The sequence below is a fragment of the Aulonocara sp. 'chitande type north' Nkhata Bay genome, linkage group LG11 (assembly GCF_057382095.1).
Source record: "Aulonocara sp. 'chitande type north' Nkhata Bay isolate Kocher_YH1m ecotype deep benthic linkage group LG11, A_spYH_male_GT1.1, whole genome shotgun sequence".
In the NCBI taxonomy this organism is placed as follows: Eukaryota; Metazoa; Chordata; class Actinopteri; order Cichliformes; family Cichlidae; genus Aulonocara; species Aulonocara sp. 'chitande type north' Nkhata Bay.
Window position 1 is genome coordinate 3,645,486 of NC_141354.1, and position 27,983 is coordinate 3,673,468.

General features: G+C 41.3%; 1 protein-coding gene across 6 annotated transcripts; it reads left to right on the plus strand.

Annotated features, from left to right (window-relative positions):
- tcaim (T cell activation inhibitor, mitochondrial) lies at nucleotides 1–27,808 on the plus strand. 6 transcript variants are annotated; one of them, XM_086310244.1, is made up of 11 exons: nucleotides 1–143; nucleotides 497–666; nucleotides 14,222–14,354; nucleotides 14,667–14,817; nucleotides 14,900–15,155; nucleotides 15,512–15,634; nucleotides 15,775–15,872; nucleotides 21,222–21,313; nucleotides 21,396–21,628; nucleotides 21,699–21,830; nucleotides 23,707–27,808. In XM_086310244.1, exons 2-11 carry the CDS (start codon nucleotides 602–604, stop codon nucleotides 23,930–23,932), a joined length of 1,509 nt encoding a protein of 502 aa, XP_086166370.1. In that variant the 5' UTR covers nucleotides 1–143; nucleotides 497–601; the 3' UTR covers nucleotides 23,933–27,808. The 6 variants fall into 6 exon arrangements, 5 of the variants coding, with proteins under 5 accessions (XP_086166370.1, XP_086166371.1, XP_086166368.1 ...); XM_086310245.1 differs by having other exon boundaries at nucleotides 14–152; XM_086310242.1 differs by having other exon boundaries at nucleotides 46–184.
- The last annotated feature ends 175 nt before the right edge of the window (nucleotides 27,809–27,983 follow it).

The following is a 27,983-nucleotide window of genomic DNA, read 5'->3' on the forward strand; positions in this document are numbered from 1 at the left end:
GGATGTCAAGCTTCAACCTAACCTGACGCTCCAGTCCGCCTGGTGGCGCAATGGTGCGGCTGGCTGGTACTAGGAATCGCAGAAGAAGAAAACCCACAGCCGCTAACTAAAACGGTCCTACCTTAACGGCAGGGATGTTACAGGTCACTTTGGTTGGTTGTTAAATTGTTACTGACAACATACTGTAAGTCGTTTATAGGATTTTGTTTGCGGCGTAGCAGCAGCTCATAGCAATGCTAACTTTATGTGCTAGCCTGGCTAGCAAACTGCAACCATGTTTTGTTGCCGTCATTGATTAGAAATCCCAAAGGAAACTACAGAGACATTATAATCTGTGGTTGTTCTGTTTTCAAATGTTTGTTAATATTGGTAGAAAAACATGATAGCATGGGATTCAAAGGAGTAAATACAAATTAGAGTTAGCTAACACCGTAGAAACGTTAGGTATCTGTTTCTGTTGATTTTCTTCTGACGAACTGAAGTTACTGTGATTTAGTCCCTGCTGAGCTGTACCAGGCTGCTGCCAGATCCAGTGTAACAAACTATGGAAGTGCTTTGATAAAGGAAATGCAGATGGACCGACTGAAAAGGCCGTGATTACATGCGGATCTCTGGACCAGCTGCGTCAGCAATGTCTGCAATCCCCCTTCTGCGATGCACCATCAGGTAAAACTGTCCCAACACGTACGATCACTAGATTACGTGCGGGCTGGAGTATAATGACAGTTTTAAAACTGATTTTAAAAAGTCTAATATGTGCATTTTGAAGGCATATTAAGAGAAGTATCAAAATGACCGAGTTTGATTTTTGCTTTATCAGCAGTGGACAGAAAATGTGACAGAGTCTTTCCTTTGATGTGTTCCTGCGGTACAGTACGGGTCGCAGTTTACGATCGTCTCGTAACCTGCACTCCAGACATCAGGCTGCTAAAGGCTTTTTGGGTTTCATTTTCCTTTGTTGGGATCGACACATCTGTAATAACTTACATTTAATGCAGTCTTTAATATAATTCAGTGCAAACATTTTGACATTAAAAGTAGGTTCTAAAATTTTATCTTGAAATTATTAACTTGCAAAGTCACATGATCATCCCGTTCACTTCCGTTTAAATATTTCATAAATCTATGAAATATGTAAATCAACGTTATTTTTCCAAACCTTTGTGATTATTTTACATCTTGTTTAACAGCTGTAGGTCAAAGGTCTCATTTTGGCCACAGAAAAGTTCCACTTTGCCTCGTTAGCCCAAACATGACAGAGGTGTTTCTGCTTTGTATGATAGTTTTATCCTGCAGTCCTGGATAGCACAGCAAACGTTTTTCACAGTCAGTGAATTCAACAGGTTTAAGGGCAGTTAAAGACTCTACAATGTCAGATAATTCAAAGTGCTTTCATTATTATTTTTTATTATCATTATATTAGCGGAGTCGTCTCAAAAGCCAGCTAAAAGTTCCCAGTTGGGACTAAACCAGCTGATGTTAATTTGCAAGTTGCAGAGCTGCTTTCTGGTCACTGATAGAGTTCAGCTGCTGTCTCTACCTTCCATGCACGTGTTCAGTACTTCCCCCTGTGTCATTCTCTTATTACACATGACGTACCCTGTTATGGAACGCCAGGACTGCCATAATGAATTAATTAAATACACCATTAAATAATTAATTAAATGTGGCAATAATTAATTAAAATTGGAATTAATTAATTAAATAAATAGTTATGACACATGTAATTAATTAATTATTGACATATTTAATTAATTATTTATGTATTTCACATTTTAATTAATTATTGACACATTTAATTAATTAATTATTGACACATTTAATTAATTATTTAATGGTGTATTTAATTAATTAATTATTGACACATTTAATTAATTAATTATTGACACATTTAATTAATTAATTATTGACACATTTAATTAATTATTTAATGGTGTATTTAATTAATTAATTATTGACACATTTAATTAATTAATTATTGACACATTTAATTAATTAATTATTGACACATTTAATTAATTATTTAATGGTGTATTTAATTAATTAATTATTGACACATTTAATTAATTAATTATTGACACATTTAATTAATTATTTATGTATTTCACATTTTAATTAATTATTGACACATTTAATTAATTAATTATTGACACATTTAATTAATTAATTATTGACACATTTAATTAATTAATTATTGACACATTTAATTAATTATTTAATGACACATTTAATTAATTAATTATTGACACATTTAATTAATTATTTAATGGTGTATTTAATTAATTAATTATTGACACATTTAATTAATTAATTATTGACACATTTAATTAATTACTTATTGACACATTTAATTAATTATTTAATGGTGTATTTAATTAATTAATTATTGACACATTTAATTAATTAATTATTGACACATTTAATTAATTATTTATGTATTTCACATTTTAATTAATTATTGACACATTTAATTAATTAATTATTGACACATTTAATTAATTATTTAATGACACATTTAATTAATTATTTAATGACACATTTAATTAATTAATTATTGACACATTTAATTAATTAATTATTGACACATTTAATTAATTAATTATTGACACATTTAATTAATTATTTAATGGTGTATTTAATTAATTAATTATTGACACATTTAATTAATTAATTATTGACACATTTAATTAATTATTTATGTATTTCACATTTTAATTAATTATTGACACTTAATCAATTATTGACACATTTAATTAATTATTTAATGATATATTTATTTATTTCATTTTGGCAGTCCTGGCGCCTGGCTCTCGTCATGAAATAATTTTATCTGTCAGCCTCACCCATCAAACTCAGGGGGCGGGGTTAACGCTGCCCATGCAGCTTCTCTAACATTTGATTGGTTGCCGTGCAAAGTAAGTCAAAACAGGTCGATCCTAGAAAATCGATTGCTTGTGTAGACTTGGGGCAGCCAGTTATCCCAGAATGCAGATCAAATCACAGGCAGCAATGGTGGTGGTGTAGCTTTTCTGTCACCAGCTACACTTTTAACAGTGTTTTAGCCGCGAATGTCGCGACGTATGTCTGGTCAGGTTGTCAACATAGAACATGTTTGCAAAAGTGCTCAGATGTTTTCAGAGATTTCACTAGCTCTGCTAACAGTTAGCATGCAGAGTGCACCGAGGGGGTTACGTTAACCGGTTTGTTTACATATTCCACTCTCCGTGTTCCACATGTTGCATTCGCAGATTCTCATTTTCACCGAACGATCGTCTCTTTCCGCCTGGTCTTGTGTCTCTGTGCTTCTGTAACATAAAGAACGAGCTGACATTTTTCTCACGAAACCAGCGATCAGCTCAACAGACCCTCAGTTTACCTGCATGCATCCTCCTCCTCCTCATCTGTCAGCTGTTTAACACCTGCTGCTAATTCAAGAAACACGCCTAGTTACCTGGTGATAGTCACAGTTTAACTGGGCAGCCGGTGCTCGATATAACGCAATGTCAGCGCATTTTTCTGCACAAGATAAGTAAATATAGTGTTTTCCCCGAGCGCAGAGCTGCTGGAGCTCGTTTCCTTACAGAGCACTTTATAGGCGAACAGCTTCATCAGCGGCTGATGTCCAATCACCAGCACACAGCTTTGAAACCTCAGCTGAGTTTTAGCTCTCAGTGGTTAAACGCTGGACTTCATTCACTCAGGTTCTGTCTGTCGGGTCACGTTTACTTCGCTGTTTTATTTACAACTGAGCAAATCGGTTTGGCTGAGGTTAAAGTTACGTTTCATAACTGCATAGTTTCACAGACGTTTAATGGTTCACTGGCACATGTGTTAGACTGAACTATCATCTAAATATCATCTGTTTTTAATAGTTATTCAACTGTATTCTAAGCACCAGCTGTCTGTTAGAATGTGATTTTTTTTCTCTCTCTGTTGGCAGAGGTATAAAAATGCGCAGGAAAATCTGACGTGCATGGCAAACTTCACCGACGATATTTAGGGAGGAATAAACACACATCAAACATAAATGAACCATTTGCCTGTCTCCATAATTGAGAGCATTTTCTCTTCTTATGTCAACACTCTTTCTCTCTTTTTTTTTTTTTTTTTTTTTTGCTTTTTCGGTCATGTTATGTTTACCTGTCAAAGGCTTGTTACAAACTATGAAACACATTGTGCAGACTTCTGGATGTTAGAAGAAAACTAATACTGCTCATGAATGAGACTAAAGGCAGGAAGGTGTCCTTTAAAACTAAACATGTTAATAGGACCTCCCTGTTTATATCATAGTTTATGATATAGCACGTGTATTTCAGTAATAGCCTGCTGAGGCCACTATACGTGCTGGCCTCATATCAAATGTGAAGGCAGACTGAGTCTATGTTTGACGTTTTTTATATCTAATCTTCCTTTTCAAACATTTAAACAGCAGCGAGTCTGCAGCTGAGGGAATACAAACTCAAATTGTCGGAACAGGTTTGCTCGTTTCTTGGATTCATTTGGTGATTTATTAAATGTATAAATGTTATTCTAATCTGCTGCTGAGTCTCTTACACTTTTCTTTATGCTGTATATTTTCACGTCTCTGGAATAGTTGGCAGTTAGATAGTCAGCTGGGAAACTTTGTGTTAACTCATGGAGCTGAGGATATCGTGGATATGCTGACCTCGCTGCGTGGTGTACAGAGCGAGGTCAGCATGATTAATATTCACAATAAAAATATTAGCCGAACATCATGAAGTCTGTATGTGTTTCATAGTGTTGAACAACCTTTGTACAGTTAAAGCCAGCAGTTACTACATGACGGAAACACCAACGTTATCTCTTTTATGTGTTTATACACAGGTCACGCTGATTACTGAACAAAAACCCAAAGATCAGATGTTAAACAGATTTATTTGCTCTCTCTCCTCCTTAAACATGTTTTTAATGTTAGTTATAATTCAGAATTGGCGACTGAAACACGTAGGACACATAAGAACATCAGGAAATAAAACACCGATAAATATAACCTCAGTAAAAGAAGTCAGCGGGGGTTACTACAGCTGTGTACCGGGGCCTGCGCTTTGTCGGTGGGATTGCTTGCGAGGCGAGCGGGTCTATCCCACGCTTTGCCGTGAGACTGGGCAGACATCTCCGAAATCATCGAAACACTTTTGCAAAGAGGCTGTATCTTGACAAACCGACCAGACACATGAAGATTAAACCACTACATTCTCGGCTAAAAAAATATTAAAACGGTATTTGGTAACACACAAACAGGGTTTTTCAAAGTTCAGTTCTGTTAGCTTCCACATGCCGGTTGTTGTGTGCTAGAAACAATGGCCACCAGGCCAAAGCAATGGTTTTGACTCGATCAGCGTTAACCCCGCCCCCTGAGTTTGATGGGTGAGGCTGACAGATAAAATTATTTCATGATGAGAGCCAGGCGCCAGGACTGCCAAAATGAAATAAATAAATATATCATTAAATAATTAATTAAATGTGTCAATAATTAATTAAAATGTGAAATACATAAATAATTAATTACATGTGTCAATAATTAATTAATTAAATGTGTCAATAATTAATTAAAATGTGAAATACATAAATAATTAATTAAATGTGTCAATAATTAATTAATTACATGTGTCATAACTATTTATTTAATTAATTAATTCCAATTTTAATTAATTATTGCCACATTTAATTAATTATTTAATGGTGTATTTAATTAATTCATTATGGCAGTCCTGGCGTTCCATACCCTGTAAGAACGCATTGTTGACAAACAGCGCACTCAAAATAAATTTTTTTATTTATATAAAGGTGAGAATATTGTACTGATGTGTCACATAGAGAAGCTGGATGGGGGGTGTGAGCAGTGATGGTGACTGCTACACAATCTGGACACAGACACACACACCAGGGCGAAACAAGCAGAATGATGGTCACATGGTCATCTCTGGTCTCTACAGGTCGAGTAGCGCCCCCAGCATTCCCCAGCTGACTATCCCCCAGTAACATTACTGGGGGATAGTCAGCTGGAATTCTGACAGTTCATTTGTTTTGTTTTCTTTTAATATCACTTAGAACTCTTTTGCTGTCTGTCTGCTCAGGTACTGCTGTCCGACTCCATGCCATTACTGTTGGATCTCTGTCTTTTGTGATTTTGTGTGACTCTGGGTGGGTCTGTCCTTTGTTAAAGACATTACTCTCTTATAGAGCTGGGCGATAGAACGATAACGATATGTATCGCGATATAACTTTTACTCGATAGAGAAATTAAGCTATCGCGATAGACCTCGCAGCTCTTGTCCTCTTAAAAAAAAAAAAAAAAAAAAAAAAAAAGGTCAGCCAATCCAAATTCAGTAGCGCAGAGCCGAACCAATCACAGCCGCAGCGTCACGTCGCGTGACTTGTTACATACAGCACAAGTGCCAAGCCGCACGTGTGTTTGTTTGGGAAGCAGCCAGCGGGTAATGGAGGAAATGAGTGTGCCGACTAGAAAAATCAACCGAGCGTGACCGAAGAGAAAACAGATGATGGTTCCAACGCCGGAGAGATTGTCGAACGGAAGAGCCATAGAAGTTCCGTAGTGTGAAGGTATTTCGGCTATTTCAAGTCTGACAAAAAACAGAGTAGCGTGCACTGTAAATTGTGCCGAAAGCAAGTCTGGAAATACAATAAACTGGAGCATGCGTCACACTGTGCGCCACGTTATTGTTTTGGTGAAATGAATTTCTACAATACTGTTAATTCTACTCTCTGCAGTGTTTAAATGCTTACATATACACACAGTTACTGTCCCTCCACACATACGACTCGGTTCTGCTTCTATGCCCCAGCTTTGTTTACTTTTTCCCACCGAGGCTTCTAGACTTCTGATTGGCCAACATTTCTGCACGGTTAGGAATCTAGCGCCACCTGCTGCTTTGGCATGTTCATAGCAGCGTTTTCCTTCATTTCTGCCTTTATGTGTGGACGGGATTATTTTTTAAAACGGAAAATCTCCATTTTCAAAAATACCCGTGTACGTGTGGACGTAGCCTCAGTCTCTGACTGGAAGCGCTAATTCATCATTCGGCTTTTGTCAGACTAAAGTAACTGTTAAAACTGTTTGAAAAGCTCAGCTATACAACAAGGAGAGATTGAGAATTTCCTTTTAGTTCTCAGTTTATTTGATATTGACAAAAGTTAGTCAGTTTTGTCTGTTCTTCTGTAAAACAAACTAAGATTTATTTTTAGAATTAATATTTTGTTTCTAAGTGGAATTGACAGTTTAGTCTGTTTCGTTTGTTCTATTTTGAAACTTAAACGCTTTAGCGGCTGCCTTTTGTGTAGTTTGCAATATTTGCCTTTATTTATCTGAAAAAGTCTCATGTTCCTTAAGTACATCTACCCTGTTGAACTTATTATGGGAAATAAATATTTAAATAAAAACAAGCTGCTGATTATTTCACATTTTACTTGTGAGCAACGGCACATTTAAATCTTACAAATATAGTTATTTGGCTTATATCGTGATAGATATCGTTATCGCCTGAAATGAAAAAAACATATCGTGATATGAAAAAATCTCATATCGCCCAGCTCTACTCTCTTACCCTTAGTTTGCTGTGGCAGAGAGCTATCATGTGAAGCAGGGCTTCAACAAGACATATAAATATACCAGTCAAATGCAACACTGCTATAAAAAGAGCAAGACTTCATTTTGTCGCAGGTCAAAGTGGAATGAATGTGATTGGCTGAACAGCTGTTCATGCTGTGTTATCTGTACTTCCATCAGTGTAAAAGACCCAGCAGCAGATTAGAATGAAGTATAATAACACTAACACATGTAATAAATCACCAGATTAATACACTCATGTTCCCGTGACAATGCGGCGCACTGTTTGCTCTTCATTCAGTGATTTCAGTACAGCCGGCTGCTGCTCATAAAACATGTTCCCCCATCATATAAACACTTATTCTCTCAGCTGAGACTCGCTGCTGTTTAAAGGTTTGAGAGTAAAGGTTGGATATAAAAACATCAAACATGGGCTCAGTCTGTGTTTGATGTGAGGTCGGCAGTTACAGTGTCTGTGTCCTGTTTCAAGACCATAAATGTACGATTGTTTTTAGCCAACATGAGAAATGTAAAGTTGTGTCTATGACTTTGTTACTGATGGCGAGCAGGGAAACAAAGACTTTATAGGCAGACGCATTATTTTCATCATCAGCACGTTTCAGTTTGTTTCACAGTTTTTCAGCAGTGCTGGAAAACTAACCGCACGGCTGATAAATGTCTGTCGTTTAGCTTCAAAGAGACATGAGGTGATGATGCGCAGTGTCCGTGGTTACCATGGTTACTGGATAAGCTGCTGATAAATTAAACAGCTGTCACCGTGTTTATGTTTTCATTACAACTGTCTGACTCGGTTAACTGAAGTAAACTTGGATAACTTCTAGTTTAGGAGTATGTGTGTGTCCTCGGAAATCTGGACTCGTGCGGACTTTCCAAGGACAAACAAGAAAGAACTGTACACCACTACACTGAAATAAATAGACTATTACTAAAATACACGTGCTATATCATAAACTATCATATAAATCTGGAGATGCTATTAACATGTGTAGTTATAAAGGACAACTTCCTGCCTTTAGTCTTATTGATGAGCAGCATTAGTTTTCTTCTAATGTCCAGAAGTCTGCATCGTGTGTTTCATAGTTTCTAACAAGCCTTTAAAGTTAAACGTAACATGACTGAAACACCAACATCTGCTTACTGAACAAAAACCCCACACAGATGTTAATGTGATTTTATTTTTATTTTAGTAAACTCTAAAAAAACAAAAATTGTAACAGACAGCTGGTGCTTAGAATACAGTTGATTAAATATAAATATTATTAACACAGGAGAATTCACCTGTTAGCCCGAATGTTTAACTGACTTACTTTATAAGTGAGCGCGTGGAGGAGAGCCTGTTTGTGTCAGATGACAGCTGGTTCACCGGACCGACGAGCTGGACTCAGAAACTGATGGAGAAGCATGGAAACTTCAGAGAGATGCCACACCTTTTGGAGACCTCATGTCATCTCACTTACTGGATTCCCTCATTTTAGAAGTGAGGAAATATGAAGCTCAAATGTAAATGAAGAAGACTGTAATGTGGAGGTGGGGGGGGGGGGGGTTCCCTCTTGCTGACATGCTGATAGATGTCAGGATTTTTGATCATGTTTTGAATCACAGTTATGTTTGTGGTGTGATGTGTAGTAAGCTGTTAGGTTGTAAATTAGAATAGTGCTGAACACATTTTGTGAACATTTACAGTGGGGCAAAAAAGTATTTAGTCAGCCACCGATTGTGCAAGTTCCCCCACTTAAAATGATGACAGAGGTCAGTAATTTGCACCAGAGGTACACTTCAACTGTGAGAGACAGAATGTGAAAAAAAAATCCATGAATCCACATGGTAGGATTTGTAAAGAATTTATTCGTAAATCAGGGTGGAAAATAAGTATTTGGTCACCTCAAACAAGGAAAATCTCTGGCTCTCACAGACCTGTAACGTCTTCTGTAAGAAGCTTTTCTGTCCCCCACTCGTTACCTGTATGAATGGCACCTGTTTGAACTCATCATCTGTATAAAAGACACCTGTCCACAGCCTCAAACAGTCAGACTCCAAACTCCGCCATGGCCAAGACCAAAGAGCTTTCGAAGGACACCAGGAAAAGTATTGTAGACCTGCACCAGACTGGGAAGAGTGAATCTACAATAGGCAAGCAGCTTGGTGTGAAAAAATCAACTGTGGGAGCAATCATCAGAAAATGGAAGACATACAAGACCACTGATAATCTCCCTCGATCTGGGGCTCCACGCAAGATCTCATCCCGTGAGGTCAAAATGATCATGAGAACGGTGAGCAAAGATCCCAGAACCACACGGGGGGACCTGGTGAATGACCTGCAGAGAGCTGGGACCAAAGTAACAAAGGTCACCATCAGTAACACACTACAACGGCAGGGAATCAAATCCCGCAGTGCCAGACGTGTTCCGCTGCTGAAGCCAGTGCATGTCCAGGCCCGTCTGAAGTTTGCCAGAGAGCACATGGATGATACAGCAGAGGATTGGGAGAATGTCATGTGGTCAGATGAAACCAAAGTAGAACTTTTTGGTATAAACTCAACTCGTCGTGTTTGGAGGAAGAAGAATACTGAGTTGCATCCCAAGAACACCATACCTACTGTGAAGCATGGGGGTGGAAACATCATGCTATGGGGCTGTTTTTCTGCCAAGGGGACAGGACGACTGATCCGTGTTAAGGACAGAATGAATGGGGCCATGTATCGTGAGATTTTGAGCCAAAACCTCCTTCCATCAGTGAGAACTTTGAAGATGAAACGAGGCTGGGTCTTCCAACATGACAATGATCCAAAACACACCGCCCGGGCAACAAAGGAGTGGCTCCGTAAGAAGCATTTGAAAGTCCTGGAGTGGCCTAGCCAGTCTCCAGACCTCAACCCCATAGAAAATCTGTGGCGGGAGTTGAAAGTCCGTGTTGCTCGGCGACAGCCCCAAAACATCACTGCTCTCGAGAAGATCTGCATGGAGGAATGGGCCAAAATACCAGCTACTGTGTGTGCAAACCTGGTAAAGACCTATAGTAAACGTTTGACCTCTGTTATTGCCAACAAAGGTTATGTTACAAAGTATTGAGTTGTATTTTTGTTATTGACCAAATACTTATTTTCCACCCTGATTTACCAATAAATTCTTTACAAATCCTACCATGTGGATTCATGGATTTTTTTTTCACATTCTGTCTCTCACAGTTGAAGTGTACCTCTGGTGCAAATTACTGACCTCTGTCATCATGTTAGGTGGGGGAACTTGCACAATCGGTGGCTGACTAAATACTTTTTTGCCCCACTGTACTTTGCTGGCTGATTGCGTGCCTCGGTGCAGCTGGTCTGTCAAGGAAAAGTTGTAGTGTTGGACTCCAGATTGTTGGTCCCGTGATTCGAAAAGGCTCTTTTCCACACAGTCCTCATTCAAATATTGCAGCTAACAGGGTGATTTTCCCGCCTCAGTGCAGCTAGCCAAACAGTAAGTAAGTTTTACATTGGTAGATTTTAACTTAGGTGTCTCAAATATTACATTTTAGTTCAAATTCAAGGTATTTATTTCTATGTCATGTTACTTTAGTACCTGTGTGACCGTCTCACAGACAAATATTAATATACTGTGACCACTAAAACTGTCTGAAAACTTTAGTTAGTTATATTTAAGGGCAGTATCCCAGAGTGACAGCTAAAAATAAACTAAAAAGACGCGATCCTTGTGTAGGTTTGTGGTCTAAGGAGCCTGGAAAGAAAAACATCTGGACTATTTAAGTGTCCTTGAAGCCGTTTAATGGTCAGCAGTCCCACATTTGTCCTCAAAAGGGTTGTGGACCACCTATTGGCTGTTACGCTGGGAAAATTGTGCAATATAATTTTCTTAAGATGTTAAAGATATCAGAGCATTGAACAGGCTGGTGTTTTGTGAAGAGGATCTAACAGGAGAGAGATGATAGAGACACATGACGTCCTTATAAAACACAGTTGAACTTTATGAATGGACAGCTTTTCACAGGTCTTTGGACTTTTTATTTAAAGGGACTGCATAGTTTTTTACTGAAACTGACACAATCCCACTTTGATTTGACTCAGAGTACAGACAGTGGACTCTGGTGTCAGCAGAACCACCTGCTGATCAACGCCGTGAAAACCAAGGAGTTGGTGGTGGATTTCCGGAGACGCAGACCCACCACACTGACACCGGTGAACATCCAGGGAGTGGACATTGAGTTAGTGGACTCTTATAGGTACCTGGGTGTTCACCTGAATAATAAACTGGACTGGAGCCACAACACTGATGCTCTTTACAGGAAGGGTCAGAGCAGACGCTACCTGCTGAGGCGGCTGAGGTCATTTGGAGTACAGGGAGCGCTTTTAAAGACCATCTATGACTCTGTGGAGGCATCCGACATTTTTTTTTTTTACAGTGTGGTATGTTGGAGCAGCAGTTTATCGGCAACTGAGAGGAAGAGGTTGGATAACCACATCAGGAAGGCCAGCTCTGTTCTGGGATGCACCTGGACCCAGTGCAGGTGGTGGGAGACAGAAGGACTCTGGCCAAAATAACATCTCTGATGGACAGAGTCTCCCAGCTCATGCATGTAAATGCTGCTGAACTGCAGAGCTGCTTCAGTGACAGACTGCTGCATCCTCGATGCATGAAGGAGCGTTTCTGCAGGTCCTTCCTCCCTGCAGCTGTCAGGCTGTACAATCAGAACTGCTCCCAACAAACATAGATGTTTACATCAATGCTGTAACTTTCACTATTTTATCAACTGATTCACACTACAACATGGGTTTGCCTCTTATCTGTATCCATCCATCCATTTTCTTCCGCTTATCCGAGGCCGGGTCGCGGGGGCAGCAGCCCAAGCAGAGAAGCCCAGACCTCCCTCTCCCCAGCCACCTCCTCCAGCTTATCCGGGGGAACACCACGGCGTTCCCAGGCCAGCCGAGAGATATAATCTCTCCAGCGTGTCCTGGGTCTGCCCCGGGGCCTCCTCCCGGTGGGACATGCCTGGAACACCTCACCCAGGAGGCGCCCAGGGGGCATCCTTGTCAGATGCCCGAACCACCTCAGCTGGCTCCTTTCGATGTGGAGCAGCAGCTGCTCTACTCTGAGCCCCTCCCAGATGGCTGAACTTCTCACCCTATCTCTAAGGGAGAGGCCAGCCACCCTTCGGAGGAAGCTCATTTCTGCCGCTTGTATCCGCGATCTCGTTCTTTCGGTCACTACCCACAGCTCGTGGCCATAGGTGGGGGTAGGGACGTAGATCGACCGGTAAATTGAGAGCTTCGCTTTTACACTCAGCTCCCTCTTCACCACAACAGACTGGTACAGTGCACTGCAGCCGCACCAATCTGTCTGTTGATCGCCCACTCCCTTCTTCCGTCACTCGTGAACAAGACCCTGAGATACTTTAACTCCTGCACTCGAGGCAGGAACTTGTTCCTGACCAGGAGTGGGCACTCCACCATTTTCTGGCTGAGGACCATGGCCTCAGATTTGGAGGTGCTGATTCTCATTCCCACCGCTTCACACTTGGCCGCATTCCACTGGGCCTGTCGGTACCTGTCAGCTGCCTCGGGAGTCCCACAGGCTAACCAGGCCAGATAGGACTCCTTCTTCAGCCTGGTGGCTCCCTTCACCTTTGGTGTCCACCATTTGGTTTGGGGATTACCACCACGACAGGCACCAACCACCTTGCATCCGCAGCTCAGTGCAGCAGCTTCGGCAATGGAGATACTGAACATGGTCCACTTGGACAAATGCCCCCAGTCTCCCTCGGAGTGCCGTTGAAGCTCTGCCGGAGGTGTGCGTTGAAGATCTCGCAGACCGGGGGCTCTGCTAAACGTTCCCAGCACACCCTCACTGTACGTTTGGGCGTGTCAGGTCTGTCCAGTGTCCTCCCTCGCCACCTAATCCAAATCACCACCAACTCATATTTACTTTTATTTAATTCAATAACGGTACAGTACTCTGTTTTTGGTAACTATTGTCCATGATGTAAATATGTAAGAAAATGTTTCTGTTCGGTGTCCTGTTTGTTTGTATGTGTGTTTTTATTGCTGCTGTTACAACCAAATTTCCCCTTGTGAGACAATTAAAGGATTATTCTATTCTATTCTGATTAAAACAATTCTTAACTAAATATATTCTGGATAAAACAAAAGTATTATCAAAGTTGTCTGTGGTTCCCTTTATTTTTCCATCCTCCCCTATCACATCCTGTCCTGCAGGATAAACATCAGTGAGTCTTTGTGTGACTCTCTGTATGCAGCTGTTAAAGTTTGTGTTGGAGATACTCGTTTCCTCTTCCTCCTCCTCTTCTTCACACACTGCTGAATTTGTCCTGGGGTGTCATTATGGGTGGAAAACCTCTGCCGTGTCACGCTGTGGATTTCTCAGTCTCTCCTGACTCTGGACACTTTGAAAAAGAAATCAGCCATGGCAGATAATAACAATAGCAGAAAAGTTTTTTCTTGTGTGCACAGTGAAAGTGGACGACAGTATATACTCAGTTTGAACAAAAAGCCCATTGTTGCAGGCAGCTGCAGTTATGCCTATGTCAGCTTTGGAGAGCAGGGTTCAATGATGTAAAATAGTCTCTTTTCTGTAATGTCTGTCCTTTTCTCTGCAGGCTGCAGTGGAAGCATTTTGCCACACATGCTGTGCAACAGAGAGCTCTGTCAGGGGCAGAGGCTGTAAATGCTCTCAGGCCCTTTTATTTTGCAGTCCACCCAGACTTCTTCGGTAAATATCCCAAAGAACGGGTAGGTCTCATATCTGTCATGACATAAATCCAAATATGTGTTATTGGAAACATGTGATCGTAAAGTAACAGTTCGAAAACTTACTGCCAGGTTTACATGTGTGTGACGCCTTATAGGCACAACAAAGAAGAGGCAATCCATAGTGTACAGAATACTTATCATCTATGTTCTCTGGGATCCGTATACAATATAAAGTAATATGATGTGATATAAAATAATATTTAATGATAATAATCTGTGCACATACAACACTGTCAGACGTTTGTTGGGATGAGCTGCCATGATGTAAGTTCTGGTACCTCTGTGTTACAGGAGGTGAATGAAAACTCGCTAAAGAGGCTGAATGGCTATCTGGAAAACTTGCAGAAGCCCGGCTCACGTTCAGTTCAACCCATGAAGCTCACCTTTTATATAAGGAACACAAAGTACAGCAGTAAGGTGCAGCCAGAACTCATCAGCTCAGGTGCATTTCTTTTAAAATGCTCAAAGTACCAGTCAGGTTTTTTGGGGGTTTTAACATAAAATTGCTCCTGTTTGCTTCTCAGGCTTCCGCTCCGTAAGTTTTACTTTGCACACAAATGATGTTTTGAGCACAGTGATGGATGTTTTGACGAGCTGCAGCCTGCCTGTGGAGCACATGAAGGGACTAACGGCGAGTAAAGCAGCAAGTAAAAGTCCCACTGAGACGGGGGAGCCTTTCTACAGAACCATCAAATGGGATAAAAGCTATTACACCTTCACTGGCTTCAAAGACCCCGAGCAGGAGCTGCAGCAGGCCCAGAGAGCCGAGCCTACGCTCAGGTAGGCTCGGCTCTCTGGTTGTGGTTGTCTCATCTCAACTGTAGGAAAGTGTTGAAACCTTCTAAACTCAAACACTGCTGTTTGTGATCAGTCACGGAGACACACTGCTGTGTTTGCTGTGGATTTTATTTCTATTCAGTAAATAGCAATAGGGCATGCTAAAGCTAATGTGTGCATACATGGTCACTTATATTTAAATGTAATAATGTGAAAGTACTTTATTTATAGTTCACACAGTTCTAGAGAGGGAGACGTCAGAGTAATGTGACATATATAACAACACAAATATGGTGATGACAGATTTTCATAACTACAGCAATTATATTTAATGACTTGTACACGATCTTTTTTGCCAGTGTGTGGTTGAGAAACAACGAACCTGAAGCCTCAAAGAAACACAATGCGAGTCTTCCTCGGAGAGAAGAACTGAAGAGACTGAAGAGGGAGCTGTGTCGCAGATTTAATCTGACCGATATCAGGTACAGCCGTCTTTACTGTTTCAGAGGTTGCCCTGTCTGCTGTTCCTGAGGGCACAGAGGTCTTTATTCTGTGCACTGAACTGTAAGAAACTGTGTACATGTTACTGTTACTGAATGATGAGATCAGCTGTGTGGTGCAGATGGCAGCGCAGCTGGGGAGTCTCCCACAGGTACTGTCAGCTTCAAAGTCTGAGCCGCCTGTCTCACCAGAACCCCGAGGCTCTGATCAACCTGCAAGGTAAATAATCTCACTGAGAGGTTACAAGCAAGCTGCGTTCATTAGTAATACACACAGTAGCACAGATCTCTGAACTGTTGTCTGTCCATCAGGTAAAAAGGTTCATGGCTTTTACCACCGTCAGTCCTGTCACGTGCCTGTTATGTGTGATACAGTCCTTCACTCCAACACAGTCGATTTTTAATTAAGCCGTCAAAATGTGACTGAAATGGAGACTTTCAGCTTCACTTCAAGGGTTTAATAAAAGTACTGCATTCATTGTTGCAGGAATACCAGCCATCGTTATCTGTAGCACCTCCTGAAGCTCAAAAGTAATTGGACAAACTTGCATAAGTATGATAAGGTTTGTTTCAGTACTTGGATAAAGCATGATTTACTCTGTTTTCTTCTTTCAGATGCCTCAGGGCTCACAGGGTGCTATGATGATGGAATCTGATACAGATGACAAAGACAATACTTAACACCATTTTAAATACCATGGAGGAAATAGATTAAGAGGCTTATTTTATTTTATTTTTTCAAAGATTTAAACAGTACAAAAAATAACCTTGATAGCTAAATTAGTTTTAAGTTTTCTGATGTGCAAAAAATACAGCAACAAAACAGCAAAGTCTACAAAAGACAACCGATTTAAAATGTTCTTATGTAGTGCAAAAAACCCAAATACAACAGTGTGTTTAGGCTGAGTACTGATAGCTTGGTACCATTGTTTCTGTTAATGCTGTGTATTTTTCTCCTTTTTCTTTTTTTCTCTGTAGTGTTTTCAAATGTACAGTCGATTTCATTTATAGAGGTAACACACTGTGATCGAGGATCATATCACTGTAAATTAAATCTCTAAGCATCATCTTCTTTAAATACACAGACACACATACAATGATCAGGCGTAACATTTATGAGCGTCTGCTAACAGCCCATCGAGGGCTCTTAGATTGCTGTAGGTAGCCACGCTTTGCTTTGCAAACCCTCGGCCCTCTCGATGAGCTTCATGACCAAATTTATGCACCTGCCTAATTTAGTTTCAGTAATATTGCACACTTTCTGTAAATCCTATAAACTTCATTTCACTTCTTAAATGTCATTGTGTTCGTCTGCTATATGATATATTTACATGAAATTGCTGATCCAAACAGCCAATGATTATTGAAGAAAAATCATGAAAATTATCAGGGGTGCCCAAACTTTTGCATACCACCGTAGACGTGTGAGGGGAGAGCAAGAACTTTGTGAGTCACTGAGTCGGTTTTTATCTGAAAAGGCAACCCTACCCATATGGAAAAGAAATAGAAAAAAACTTCTAAAAGACTTGCATCAGATGTGGCCTACTTCATGAGTAAATCATATCAGGCTTCTATGATTTACTCATGAAAGTGGCCACTTTCTCATCACTTTCATATATTGTTTTAGTAAGTATCCAAAACATACAAGTTTCATTATATAATTTTTCAAGGGATCTTATATCTGTTTTCACTCTTGTATGCTTTTCATACAAGTTTCACACAAGACAGATACAAACTTTATAAGATTTATAGATCTTTTCCATGTGGGCGGCTAGCAACAGTACATGTTTTAGAAGCATCATGAGATTTCCTGTGGCTTTAACAGCCATGCCCATTGTTAAAGCGTTTAAGCTAGCTGCCACACATCATTGTACAGAGTTGATCAGACCCTTCATGAGTGACAGCTTACCTGCTGGAGGGATCCTCTGCTGTGATTGGCTCTTATAATTTGGCTAGGTTGGTCAGACAGAGATGAGGTATAAACAGGAAGTGCAGTGTCCATTTACTTTTGAAGCTTTGAAAGTGGGCGACCATAGATAAAAATTGCTGTAATTACAAAATATTTATATTAACCATTAATATTAAACCTTTACATAAACCAAGCCTTTAAATTGAAGCTGAAAGTCTACACTTACGTGATATTTTGATTTGATTTATAATTTGGTTGTGTACAGAGGCAAAAGGACAACAACTGTGTAACTCTCCATACATGTATGTAGTGCCGTGGAAATACCCTCAAAATCTTGAGATCCCTTAACCACAGGTAGAAAAAGCACCGCAGTGTTTCCATATTCTCTATGGTCTCTAACAGGTTCAGGTGATTCTAGCTATTGTGATGTACCCCACTGTTAGACCCCTACAGGCTGTACAACAGCAGCCTGACTGTCATTCGGTATGAAGATGAAATCCTTGGACCCATTGTTAGACCCTACGCTGGTGCAGTGCTTCTGGGTTCCTCCTGGTGCACAACAGGTCTCGGCCTCAGTGGTGAGAGTACGAAACACGTGCAGGAACTCAGTGATGTCCTGGTCCACATCTAGGAGGAGATCCACAGGACATCTCATTAGGAGCATGCCCTGACATTCAGGCATGTGTACAAGAACATAAGGGGGCAGAGTTGGACTAACCTTCCACCACATTGATTTTGAAGGTGTCTTTGAATTCAGCCTTCCTCGAAATCTGTGCACTTGGTAACTGACTGGGTTAAATGTAGCGGCTCTGAAAACTAGCCCCAAGGATCTGTTCATTTCTAAGAGTAGTGACCTATAAGAACCCTTTGAGTGATATTATAATAATATGCAGGTTTTTACTGGTTTTTACAGGTTTTACGAATGAAACGTTTCTCCCACTGAAAACATCCAGATGAACAGAGTCAAATACGTGAATTATCTAATTTACCTACTGTGAGCTAAGGCGGAGAAAACGGGCACATCGAGGCCTGAGTGGACTCTGTGTCACGTTGATAATAATCGTCTACCAGGAAAGCAGCATCTCACTTTGTTCTCAGTTTTCTTCCTGCTCTTCCTGGGCGTCACAGCGTCTGAGATGGCGTCTGGCCTCCCCCGTTGTGACATTGAATCAGCTGATCGTCAGCCCCCCCCCCCCCCCCCCCCCCGTCACCATACTTCACCGTGGTTTAAAACAAAATGGAAACTTTAAAAGGACTTCCTTACATTTTCTTCTATTCTACGTTGTAGCTCCTAAGCTAGGGCAGGCCCGAAGGTTGGTGGTTCGATACCTGGCTGTTGATCCCAAGTTGCTCTCTGATGCATCCATCACAGTATGAATGTGTGTGAATGATTTTTTTTCCAATGTGTTTTCTTTCTGTGTGAATGGGTGACTGACAGAAGTTGTATCAAGTGCTTTAGGTTTCCAAATAAAATAGCAAAGCTCTATATTAGAACCATTTTACTTTAACCTTATTTATCATTGATTCCATCACACATTAAATCGAACACGTTATACTTCATGCTTCATTCAGTTAATGCTGCTTTACTTCAGCAGTGTTTATCGTTACCTCACTCACATGAACTTTGGACTGGAGATCATTCACATGAGCGAAATAAATTGAACACACAGAGTCATGACATTTAGTTTTGCTTCCAACATGACCTCGTTTTGACTCACTACATTAGAACACTTTTCCTCACTTCTTCTTTCTATAACGCTGTTTGACCACCTCACCTAGGAGGTATCTCAGGGGGCTGAACCACCTCGACAGGCTCCATCTGCAGGAACAGCGACTCTTAGGCTGCGTTCACTCTGCAGGTCTTGATGCTCAATTCAGATTTTTTGATCAAATCTGATGTTTTTGTCTGCTCGTTCACACTACAAATAAAATGCGACAGCAAACGCGCTCTAGTGTGAACGCTCAAAGCGGCACATGCACAAAAGAAGACGTCACACACAACACGCTCAGTTTAGACCCAGAGCAACAGTATGTGTGACTGATGGCCTTAATATAAAGACTTTACGTTTCCCAATTTTTGCTTTAAGTTATTTTGTTATTTACATAATGATGTAAATAACCTAATAATGATCCTTACTGCTGTTTTAGAGGAGCGCTGCTTCAAAGGATAGTTTCTGTCAGAATCTGCAGATTATACAGGACAAAGAAAATGTTCACGTTTCTCCAACGTTGTCTTCCCAACAGTTTCGCTGGATGGCCAGGAAGCGTTCACGTCGTCTTCTCCGGCGCTGATATTTGGCGTCTGTCTTGTGTCAGTGACGTAAAAGACGGATTCAATGCGACCTGACCATCAAACAGCAGTCGCTTTCTAAAACATCAGATATGTATCACATTCAGCACCACATACGAAAGTGACCCAGATCAGATTTGAAAATATCAGATTTGTGCCGTTCACACTGTCACCATGATCAGATAGATGGTCGCAGAGGGTCAAAAACATCGGATTTGATGCGCTTTCGCCTGCAGTGTGAACGCAGCCTCTCCAATGAGTGAGCTCCTCCCTCTGTCTGGAAGGCACAGCCCAGCCACTCTTCAAAGGAGACTCGTTTCTGACGCTTATGTCTTATATCAGCCTCGTTCTTTTAGAGCTTGTGACCGACGGTTGGAACTGTCTGTCAGTCTTGTGTTCCACTCATCCCTAACTCGGGAACAAGTTCCCCAACCTGAAGGGGAACAATTCAGGGGTTTCTTGGCTGGGCACATCTAGGAATAGCGACATGGTTCCCTCCTCCTGTGGGCTCACCATCCACAGGAGGGCCGTAGGGGTTTGGTGCTTACTTGATTGGGTGGCAGGCAGAGGACCTGGCCCTCCAGTCCACGGCCTCCAAAACTGGCTTGTGGTTTGTTAATCACTATATAACTTGTTTTAAAATGATACATGGTAAAGTCAGAGATTCTCTGAGGTTAGTGGCTTCTTAGTGTGTCACTCCATCCTCTCTCTCACACACACACACACACACACACACACACACACACACACACACACACACACACACACACACACAGCCGCCAAGGCCATCTTTGCCCGAACAGGCCGCTCTGTACGGAGTCTCAGTGAGGTCCTTTTTATCAGAATCATGTCATAGATTATATTTTCTTATTAGTTGTAATGGTCGAACTTATAACCGATTATCTTCTGATCAGTTTCTAAGCTGTTAAGCATGATTAACTTTGACCACAATCACATTTATATTATGATTCTGTGTTGAGCAAATACAACCATAACGACGGGCTGGAGACACGTTTCTTATCTTTCACATCCTGATCTGCCAGGGTCGAAACATCCTCCATCATTACTCATTCAGCATATCAGTAAGACTCTGATTAATATTTCTGGTTATTAGAGATGATTTACGGTATTAAAGAACATGTAAACTCTTGTTTTAGCACGATTATTTCAATCAAACACTGTTTTCACCAAACAAAGTCACGTCCTCCATCAGCGTGAGGTTTTCATATCGACCTCTGATGTGTTTTCAGACAGTGATCATATCCTAGAGACCTGTTTCTGTGGAAAGAGTGGGTATCTCATCATTTTGGGAGCATTGCCACTGCGTGTAGATGTGTAGAACAGTTTTCACGCACTCGTCTTCTTACCAGGACATACGGTTGTGTTTGCCGACCAGTCAGGGATGAATGCTTCTGGACACGTCATGCTGGGAACCATGGATGTTCATCATCAGTGGACAAAAGTAATGCAGCTGTCGCTGTCCTGCTGGCATGTATAGTCTCTGTGCTGCCTTTCGTTTTCTGACCCCTGCTGTGTGCCTCCAGCTTTTTGAGCAGCTGCCTGGTTATCACAGCCTGCAGCAGCAGACACACTGGCTGAAGGAGAGGATCAGCCTCCTCCTGGGTGGAACCCAAGTGGTGCACATGGACAGACTGGGACCAGTTCAGCCCATAGCTGAGCACTACAGTTCCCTAAACACCTTCCACAAACGTCTCATGTCCCACCACCTTCGTCTGCACCCCAGGAGTCTGCAGGGCCTCACCATGTTGCTGGAAAAGTACGAAACCCTTTTAACCACTGACCATCACAAGCACGTGCAGTTTACTTAATGTTTGTGTCTCTTCCAGTGACCGCTCCAACCCCAGTCTTCATGAGATGGGACACTTCGTTATTCCCATCAAATGTGATCTTCCTACACTACAGGTCTTCCTTCAGAACCAGGCCCCTGAAGCCCGACGGCGCATCCAACGCAAAAACCAGTGAGTGTGACGTAGTCTGTCTGTTTGCATGCTGTCTTTCTTTGGGGGGGCGGGAGGGGTCTTTTTATAGTTTATATCATATTTAGTATTTTTCCTCTCTTACAAGATGCTAGCATGTTTGCAGAAACAATTTCAAAAACTTTGTCAAGCAACAATCATAAATGATTTTGCTCCTGCCAGCAGTAATACGATTTACAGCTGGAACTCCATGAAGGCCGATTTATGGGGCAGCACGTACCCAGCACTGCCTCTGTGATAGAACCCCCCACACGCCTACATCCATGACTGCTTTATACAATGTGACCACCACACCTACAACTGCCCAAGTTTAACTAGACGGTGTTGATTGAAATGACTAGTTTTTATTTTTAGTCTATTCAGTCGCTGTGTTTACTGTTAGAATTTGAGATCTTCTTGTCAACTTGCTCAATCAATCAGAATCAGAATACTTTATTAATCCCGACGGGATACAGTTGCTCCAGTAAAGTAACATTAACAAAAACCAACTAGACTGTTTATCAACACAATATGTTAAGATCAGAGGATAGCACAATATATACAAGTCACCAAGTAATAAATGTCAAGAATATTAGAGTAGAAAGAGTGTGTGTAAAAAGGGTGTAACTATTGCAGTGTTCACAGTGTGTTGGATGGAGGAGTTGTACGGGGAGACGGCCACGGGCAGGAATGACTTCCTGTGTCGTTCAGTGGTGCATCATGGGTAATCTCAGTCTCTCACTGAGCGTGCTCGTTTGACTAGCCAGTACGCAGAGTCATCAGGAAACCTCTGAAGATGGAGGTCTCTGTGCAGTGGCTGAAGTCTGTGGTGTAGAGGGTGAAGAGGAAGGGGGAGAGGACAGTCCCCTGTGGTGCCCCTGTGTTGCTGATCACCTTGTCAGACACACACTGTGGGAGACGTACATATTGTCGTCTTCCTGTCAGGTACTCAACAATCCAGGACACCAGAGAATGAATATGTGACGGCAGTGATCGGTCACAGGTAACTGCTGAAGCAGCTCTCAGAGATCATTATAGGAACTTAATCATGGTAACACTAATACAAACGAATACAACATCATGAGGACAAAAGATACTTAGGCTGCGTTCACACTGCAGGCGAAAGCGCATCAAATCCGACTTTTTTGACCCTCTGCGACCATCTATCTGATCATGGTGACAGTGTGAACGGCACAAATCTGATATTTTCAAATCTGATCTGGGTCACTTTCATATGTGGTGCTGAATGCGATACATATCTGATGTTTCAGAAAGCGACTGCTGTTTGATGGTCAGGTCGCATTGAATCCGTCTTTTACGTCACTGACACAAGACAGACGCCAAATATCAGCGCCGGAGAAGACGACGTGAACGCTTCCTGGCCATCCAGTGAAACTGTTGGGAAGACAACGTTGGAGAAACGTGAACATTTTCTTTGTCCTGTATAATCTGCAGATTCTGACAGAAACTATCCTTTGAAGCAGCGCTCCTCTAAAACAGCAGTAAGGATCATTATTAGGTTATTTACATCATTATGTAAATAACAGAGTAACTTAAAGCAAAAATTGGGAAACGTAAAGTCTTTATATTAAGGCCATCAGTCACACATACTGTTGCTCTGGGTCTAAACAGAGCGTGTTGTGTGTGACGTCTTCTTTTGCGCATGCGCCGCTTTGAGCGTTCACACTAGAGCGCGTTTGCTGTCGCATTTTATTTGTAGTGTGAACAAACAGACAAAAACATCAGATTTGATCAAAAAATCTGAATTGAGCATCAAGACCTGCAGAGTGAACGTAGCCTGAGAGTTTTGATATCTGGTGCTTATTAAGAATCCTGTTTGTCTGTATGTTGACTTTGTCACCTGCCTGTTTGTGTGCAGACTGCAGGCAGAGGAGGAGGCCGTGGTGAAGCTGTGTCTTGAGACTCTGTCTCTGAGGAGCTTGTGTAAGGAGCCCAGTGTCAGCCCTGCCCAGATGATTCAATGCTGTGAAAGACTGTTGGAGCAGCGCTCCCCCCACATGCAAGGCCTCCAGATCTGTGTTTCTCACTTCTACTCTGTCATGCAAGATGGAGACCTGTGTGTCCCCTGGGACTGGAAGAGCTGACCTCCAGATTTACACGTTTTTGTCGGTCCATGTGTGACAACTACTTTTAGACATTGATACTGTTGAGCAGAAAATAAGCACATTTACCAGGACATCACACAGACGTTTTTCTGCTAATGCTTTGTCAAGGAAATGTTCAGAGAACTTTAAGAGCACAAGTGAAGGATACCTGTACAGCCTGCAATGTTCACATGCGACCGGGCTACACTTCAAAGTGATGTGTGACAAACGTGTGACTTGTAGTGTAGACGTGGCTTAAAGCACAGAATTGTCAAAGTTGTAAGTATTTATTGCAATGAGTATGAAAAGTGATTTTTCACTTTGTAGAAATGTGAAGTCAGTGTGGAAAACGTTTCACAGGAGTCCAATAAAAACCTCTGTATATCCACCCTGCTTTTAATGTGCTGCTGATCCAACGCGTCAATCATCAGCAAGTGTGAAAGAAAAACCTCTGTTTAAAAAACCAAACGACAACAAAAACAACCAAATGTAGGTTTGTGAAATTGCATCTGGTCACACAGGACACACAAACCTGCAGGACACCGGCCCTCGAGGCCTGCAGTTGGACACCCTGTCAGCACAGTGATGGACCTGGGCATCTGGTATTAGCTCACTCAGCAGGACGATGATCCCAAGACAAGAGCTAAGGTGTTGCAATGACTCAGAGAAAATGACTTGCTGATGAAGGTGGCTCTACAGGCTTGAATCATGGGGTGTGCAAACTTTTGTCTTTTGATTCAGTTAGGGTTAGCTTATTCGGTGACTCCAAACTGCCCACAGGTCTGAATGTGAGTGTGATTGGTTGAGTCTCTGTGTTAGCCCAGGTCAGATTGACAGCCTGAGCAGGGCTGTGATAGGCTCCAGTCCACCTGCAACCCTGATAGGTGGAGGAGAATGGATGGATAACCCTGATTCACTATAATGAGATAAACTGGGAGTCAGACCAGTCAAACCTTCTGTGCTGTGTGGTGCAGACAGAGGACTAAGTGGAACTGGGCGGCTTCTTCAGTGGATGGAGCTGTTGGGGGACTGTTGGGTGTTTCAGACGTGTGAAGCTATAAAGACGATGACTGGAGTCGCCGTACTCTCATCGTTCTAATTGAAATTGACCTTTATTCAAACAAAAAGATTTCACAGTGGAATTTTAATTCTGACTCGTATTTGACAAAAAACATTAGTTAACTCCTTAGAATTGGTGTTTCTTCATTGATTTCTCATAAAATTTGTCTTCTTGTCAAAATTACAAATAAATTCTGCTTCTGAACACAAACTGTTGAACCTTTATTGGACCCACTGAGCTGTACCTCATAGCACAGAACAAAATTAGGTAAATTCTTGAGTTTTGGAGATGTGAAACTTTCCTTAGCAGCAATGTGACTATAAATGATCAACAATGATGAGGAGGAATTTGTGATGACATGGAGGGACCTCTGCAGGCAGGACAGGAATCTGAAAACCTCAGTTTTCCTCTTTGCACCCTTCGACAGGTGGGTGGCATAGCCACCGGGGCTGGGTATCGTCACTGGTTTCTAGAATCGATTCGATTTGAATCTGGGAAATTTTGCCTCAGACAGTCAGAAATATTATAATTCAGATCAGTAAAGGTGATTTTCCTGTTCTGGGACTTTATAAAAATATTCTGCAGTAGATCAAAACGAAAGAAAATCAGTAATCAACATATGAACATCACCTCTGACGTTACAGCGGTTTTATTAGAGAGTTTTGCATTTTGTATAATTTTAAAAAGTTTAAATTTGTTCAGAAGCCTGTTAAACGGCAGAAATTAGGCTTTCTTTTTGGAAGTAAGTAAAAGGAAAAAACAGCAGCCGACAGCCTGTAAACAACGTAGACTTGTGCGTAACAAGCAAGCGAATAATGAAGAAAACTGATTTTTAGACGGGAAACTGTTGTTAGAGAGAGAGCTGTGCATGAGGTGTGATTGCAAAACAGTAAAAGTCAGAGAATCCATGACGATGTTTGTGTGAAGCGTAGTTTGGATCTTCTTTTGCTGCTGGTTCAGTCAATGTTGTTTGGAGAGAGATAAACTAACAGCTTCTGAATCAGCGCAAAAAGGGCGTGAACACAAAGCGCCGACCCGACCGTGTCCGTGGCGTCGGTGAGAAAGTCACAGCTCACTGATTCTGATCCGTCGGCGGGTCGAGCTTTGTGTTCACGTCTCTGTGCAGAGTCCGTGCTCCTGCTCTCATTTACTGTTTCAGCTGTTTGGTGGTTGTTGATATTTTGTGAGGTTTCACCTGAGATTCTGGTTTTTGGGCAAAATTCAATACATTTATATTAAAAAATCAGGATTTTAATGAATCGATATCACGTTATCCAAGCGAGAATCGATTTTAATCGATGAATCGATCATCAAAACCCAGCCCTAATAGACACCCATGATTACTCAAGAATGAGGTGACATAGGATTTTAAAATTCATATCATCAGTGCAGCTATTAAAAGTTTAGGATGAGTTTAAATTCTGTTGACCCCAAGGTCAGAGGTCAAGTTTTCAGAAGAATTTTCAAATGTATTCTGTAGAAGCTTTTAACCATGAGGCTGAAGGGTGCTGGCAGCTGTTGGTTGGCTTGCATGGATCATTCAAAAATGAAAAAAGTCGTAAAGTGGAGCATGATCAATGAGGATTGTTTGTAGTTTGTACTTCATGACTGTAAAATAATATCAGTGTAGCATCTCCTCACAGTTTCACTTTGAAAGCATCTTCATTAATGTTGCCAGCTGGAAGGGATCTCAAAGCTGCTTTGTAGGTGGCACAGTTTGTGATAAAGCTACCAAAGCAAAAAACAAAGCAGTAATTCCACTCAGACCCATCTCACCACCGTCCCAGCTCCCCCATGTGGGGAACACACCCCATCACATCAAAAACTCTACTGTCCTCACCAACAAGGTCCAAAAGCTTTCACTGAATAAAGATGAAACCACAGCGTCCTCTGATCTCCCTTTTCACGTGTATACCTACAACCATAGTCCGTGTAGGTGGAGACAGAAAACAACTACAACAACACAGAAACAGCTTCACCCCCGATCAGATTTGCACACTGCTAAACCTCTGACACCCTTAAATATGAGGGTTTCTATGGACACAAACATCAACAGCGACCTTTACATGGAAGAAGTGGAAAATAAAGCTCTTGGCTCTGTTAAAGGGAAAGCACCTAACCACTACAGGTGGATGACACCTGGCTCAAGACTAAAAGCACGAAGCATGAGCCTCGCTGCTCACTGAGGAAAACAGAAACCTCAACACTGAAGTTCACAGGAAGCCCACACACACAGACCAGGACCTACTCTGTGACTCCCATCACTCTCTGGAATAATCAGGACGCTGCAACTACCAAACGTGTGCATCACACTGCACTTTTATTTTTCTTTCTTTAAATATAGGATATAATTTACAGGGTAATAAAGAATTGGTTTTGGTTTAGAGTTAATTTATTTATACAGTCACACAATACTGTAAAGCAAGTGTGCACATGTTAGCTTACACTGCTATTTGTATGATTTAATCTTTCTCTGTTTTCTGCGTTACGTCAGTGGCAGCTGCTCCAGTCCCTGGTTGATGAGCTAGGAGGTGGAAAAGGGGGCGGAGCAAGCCTATATGGAGACCTGCAAATTGGGTCATACTACTACTCTGGATCATGGGGGGGGGTAAATGGAATTTGTTATGTTAGTTTCAGTTAGGTTTTTGTGTGTTCTTTTTGTGTCTTTGTAGGCTGATCAGACATTATTTAAGTCTCCTTCAGAAGGTCAGTTTGTTTGTGTTAGTATTGTTTGTTGCCAGCTTTTGAGTCCAGTTCTGTTACTTGACCTCTTTTATGGACCTGAGATTTAGATTCATGTATAATTTAACCAAAGTTTGGGGTTTTTGCGTTAAATAAAAAACCTTTTTTTGGACTAACCGGTGGCAGACTTTCATTTACTGCTCAGTCCATCAAGAATACAATCAATTCAGTGTTGAACATATTATATTTACTTTATTGCCAAAGTGTGATAGACTCTAGTCTCCAGAAGTACATTAGCTAGCTGTTACT

Bases quoted from the DNA above. Each gene is read 5' to 3' on its own strand.
- tcaim (XM_086310244.1), top strand. From the start codon at position 602: ATGCGGATCTCTGGACCAGCTGCGTCAGCAATGTCTGCAATCCCCCTT. The intron at 15,156-15,511 runs GTAGGCTCGGCT...CTTTTTTGCCAG, and splicing joins AGAGCCGAGCCTACGCTCAG to TGTGTGGTTGAGAAACAACG. The intron at 15,873-21,221 runs GTAAATAATCTC...TCTTCTTACCAG, and splicing joins GGCTCTGATCAACCTGCAAG to GACATACGGTTGTGTTTGCC.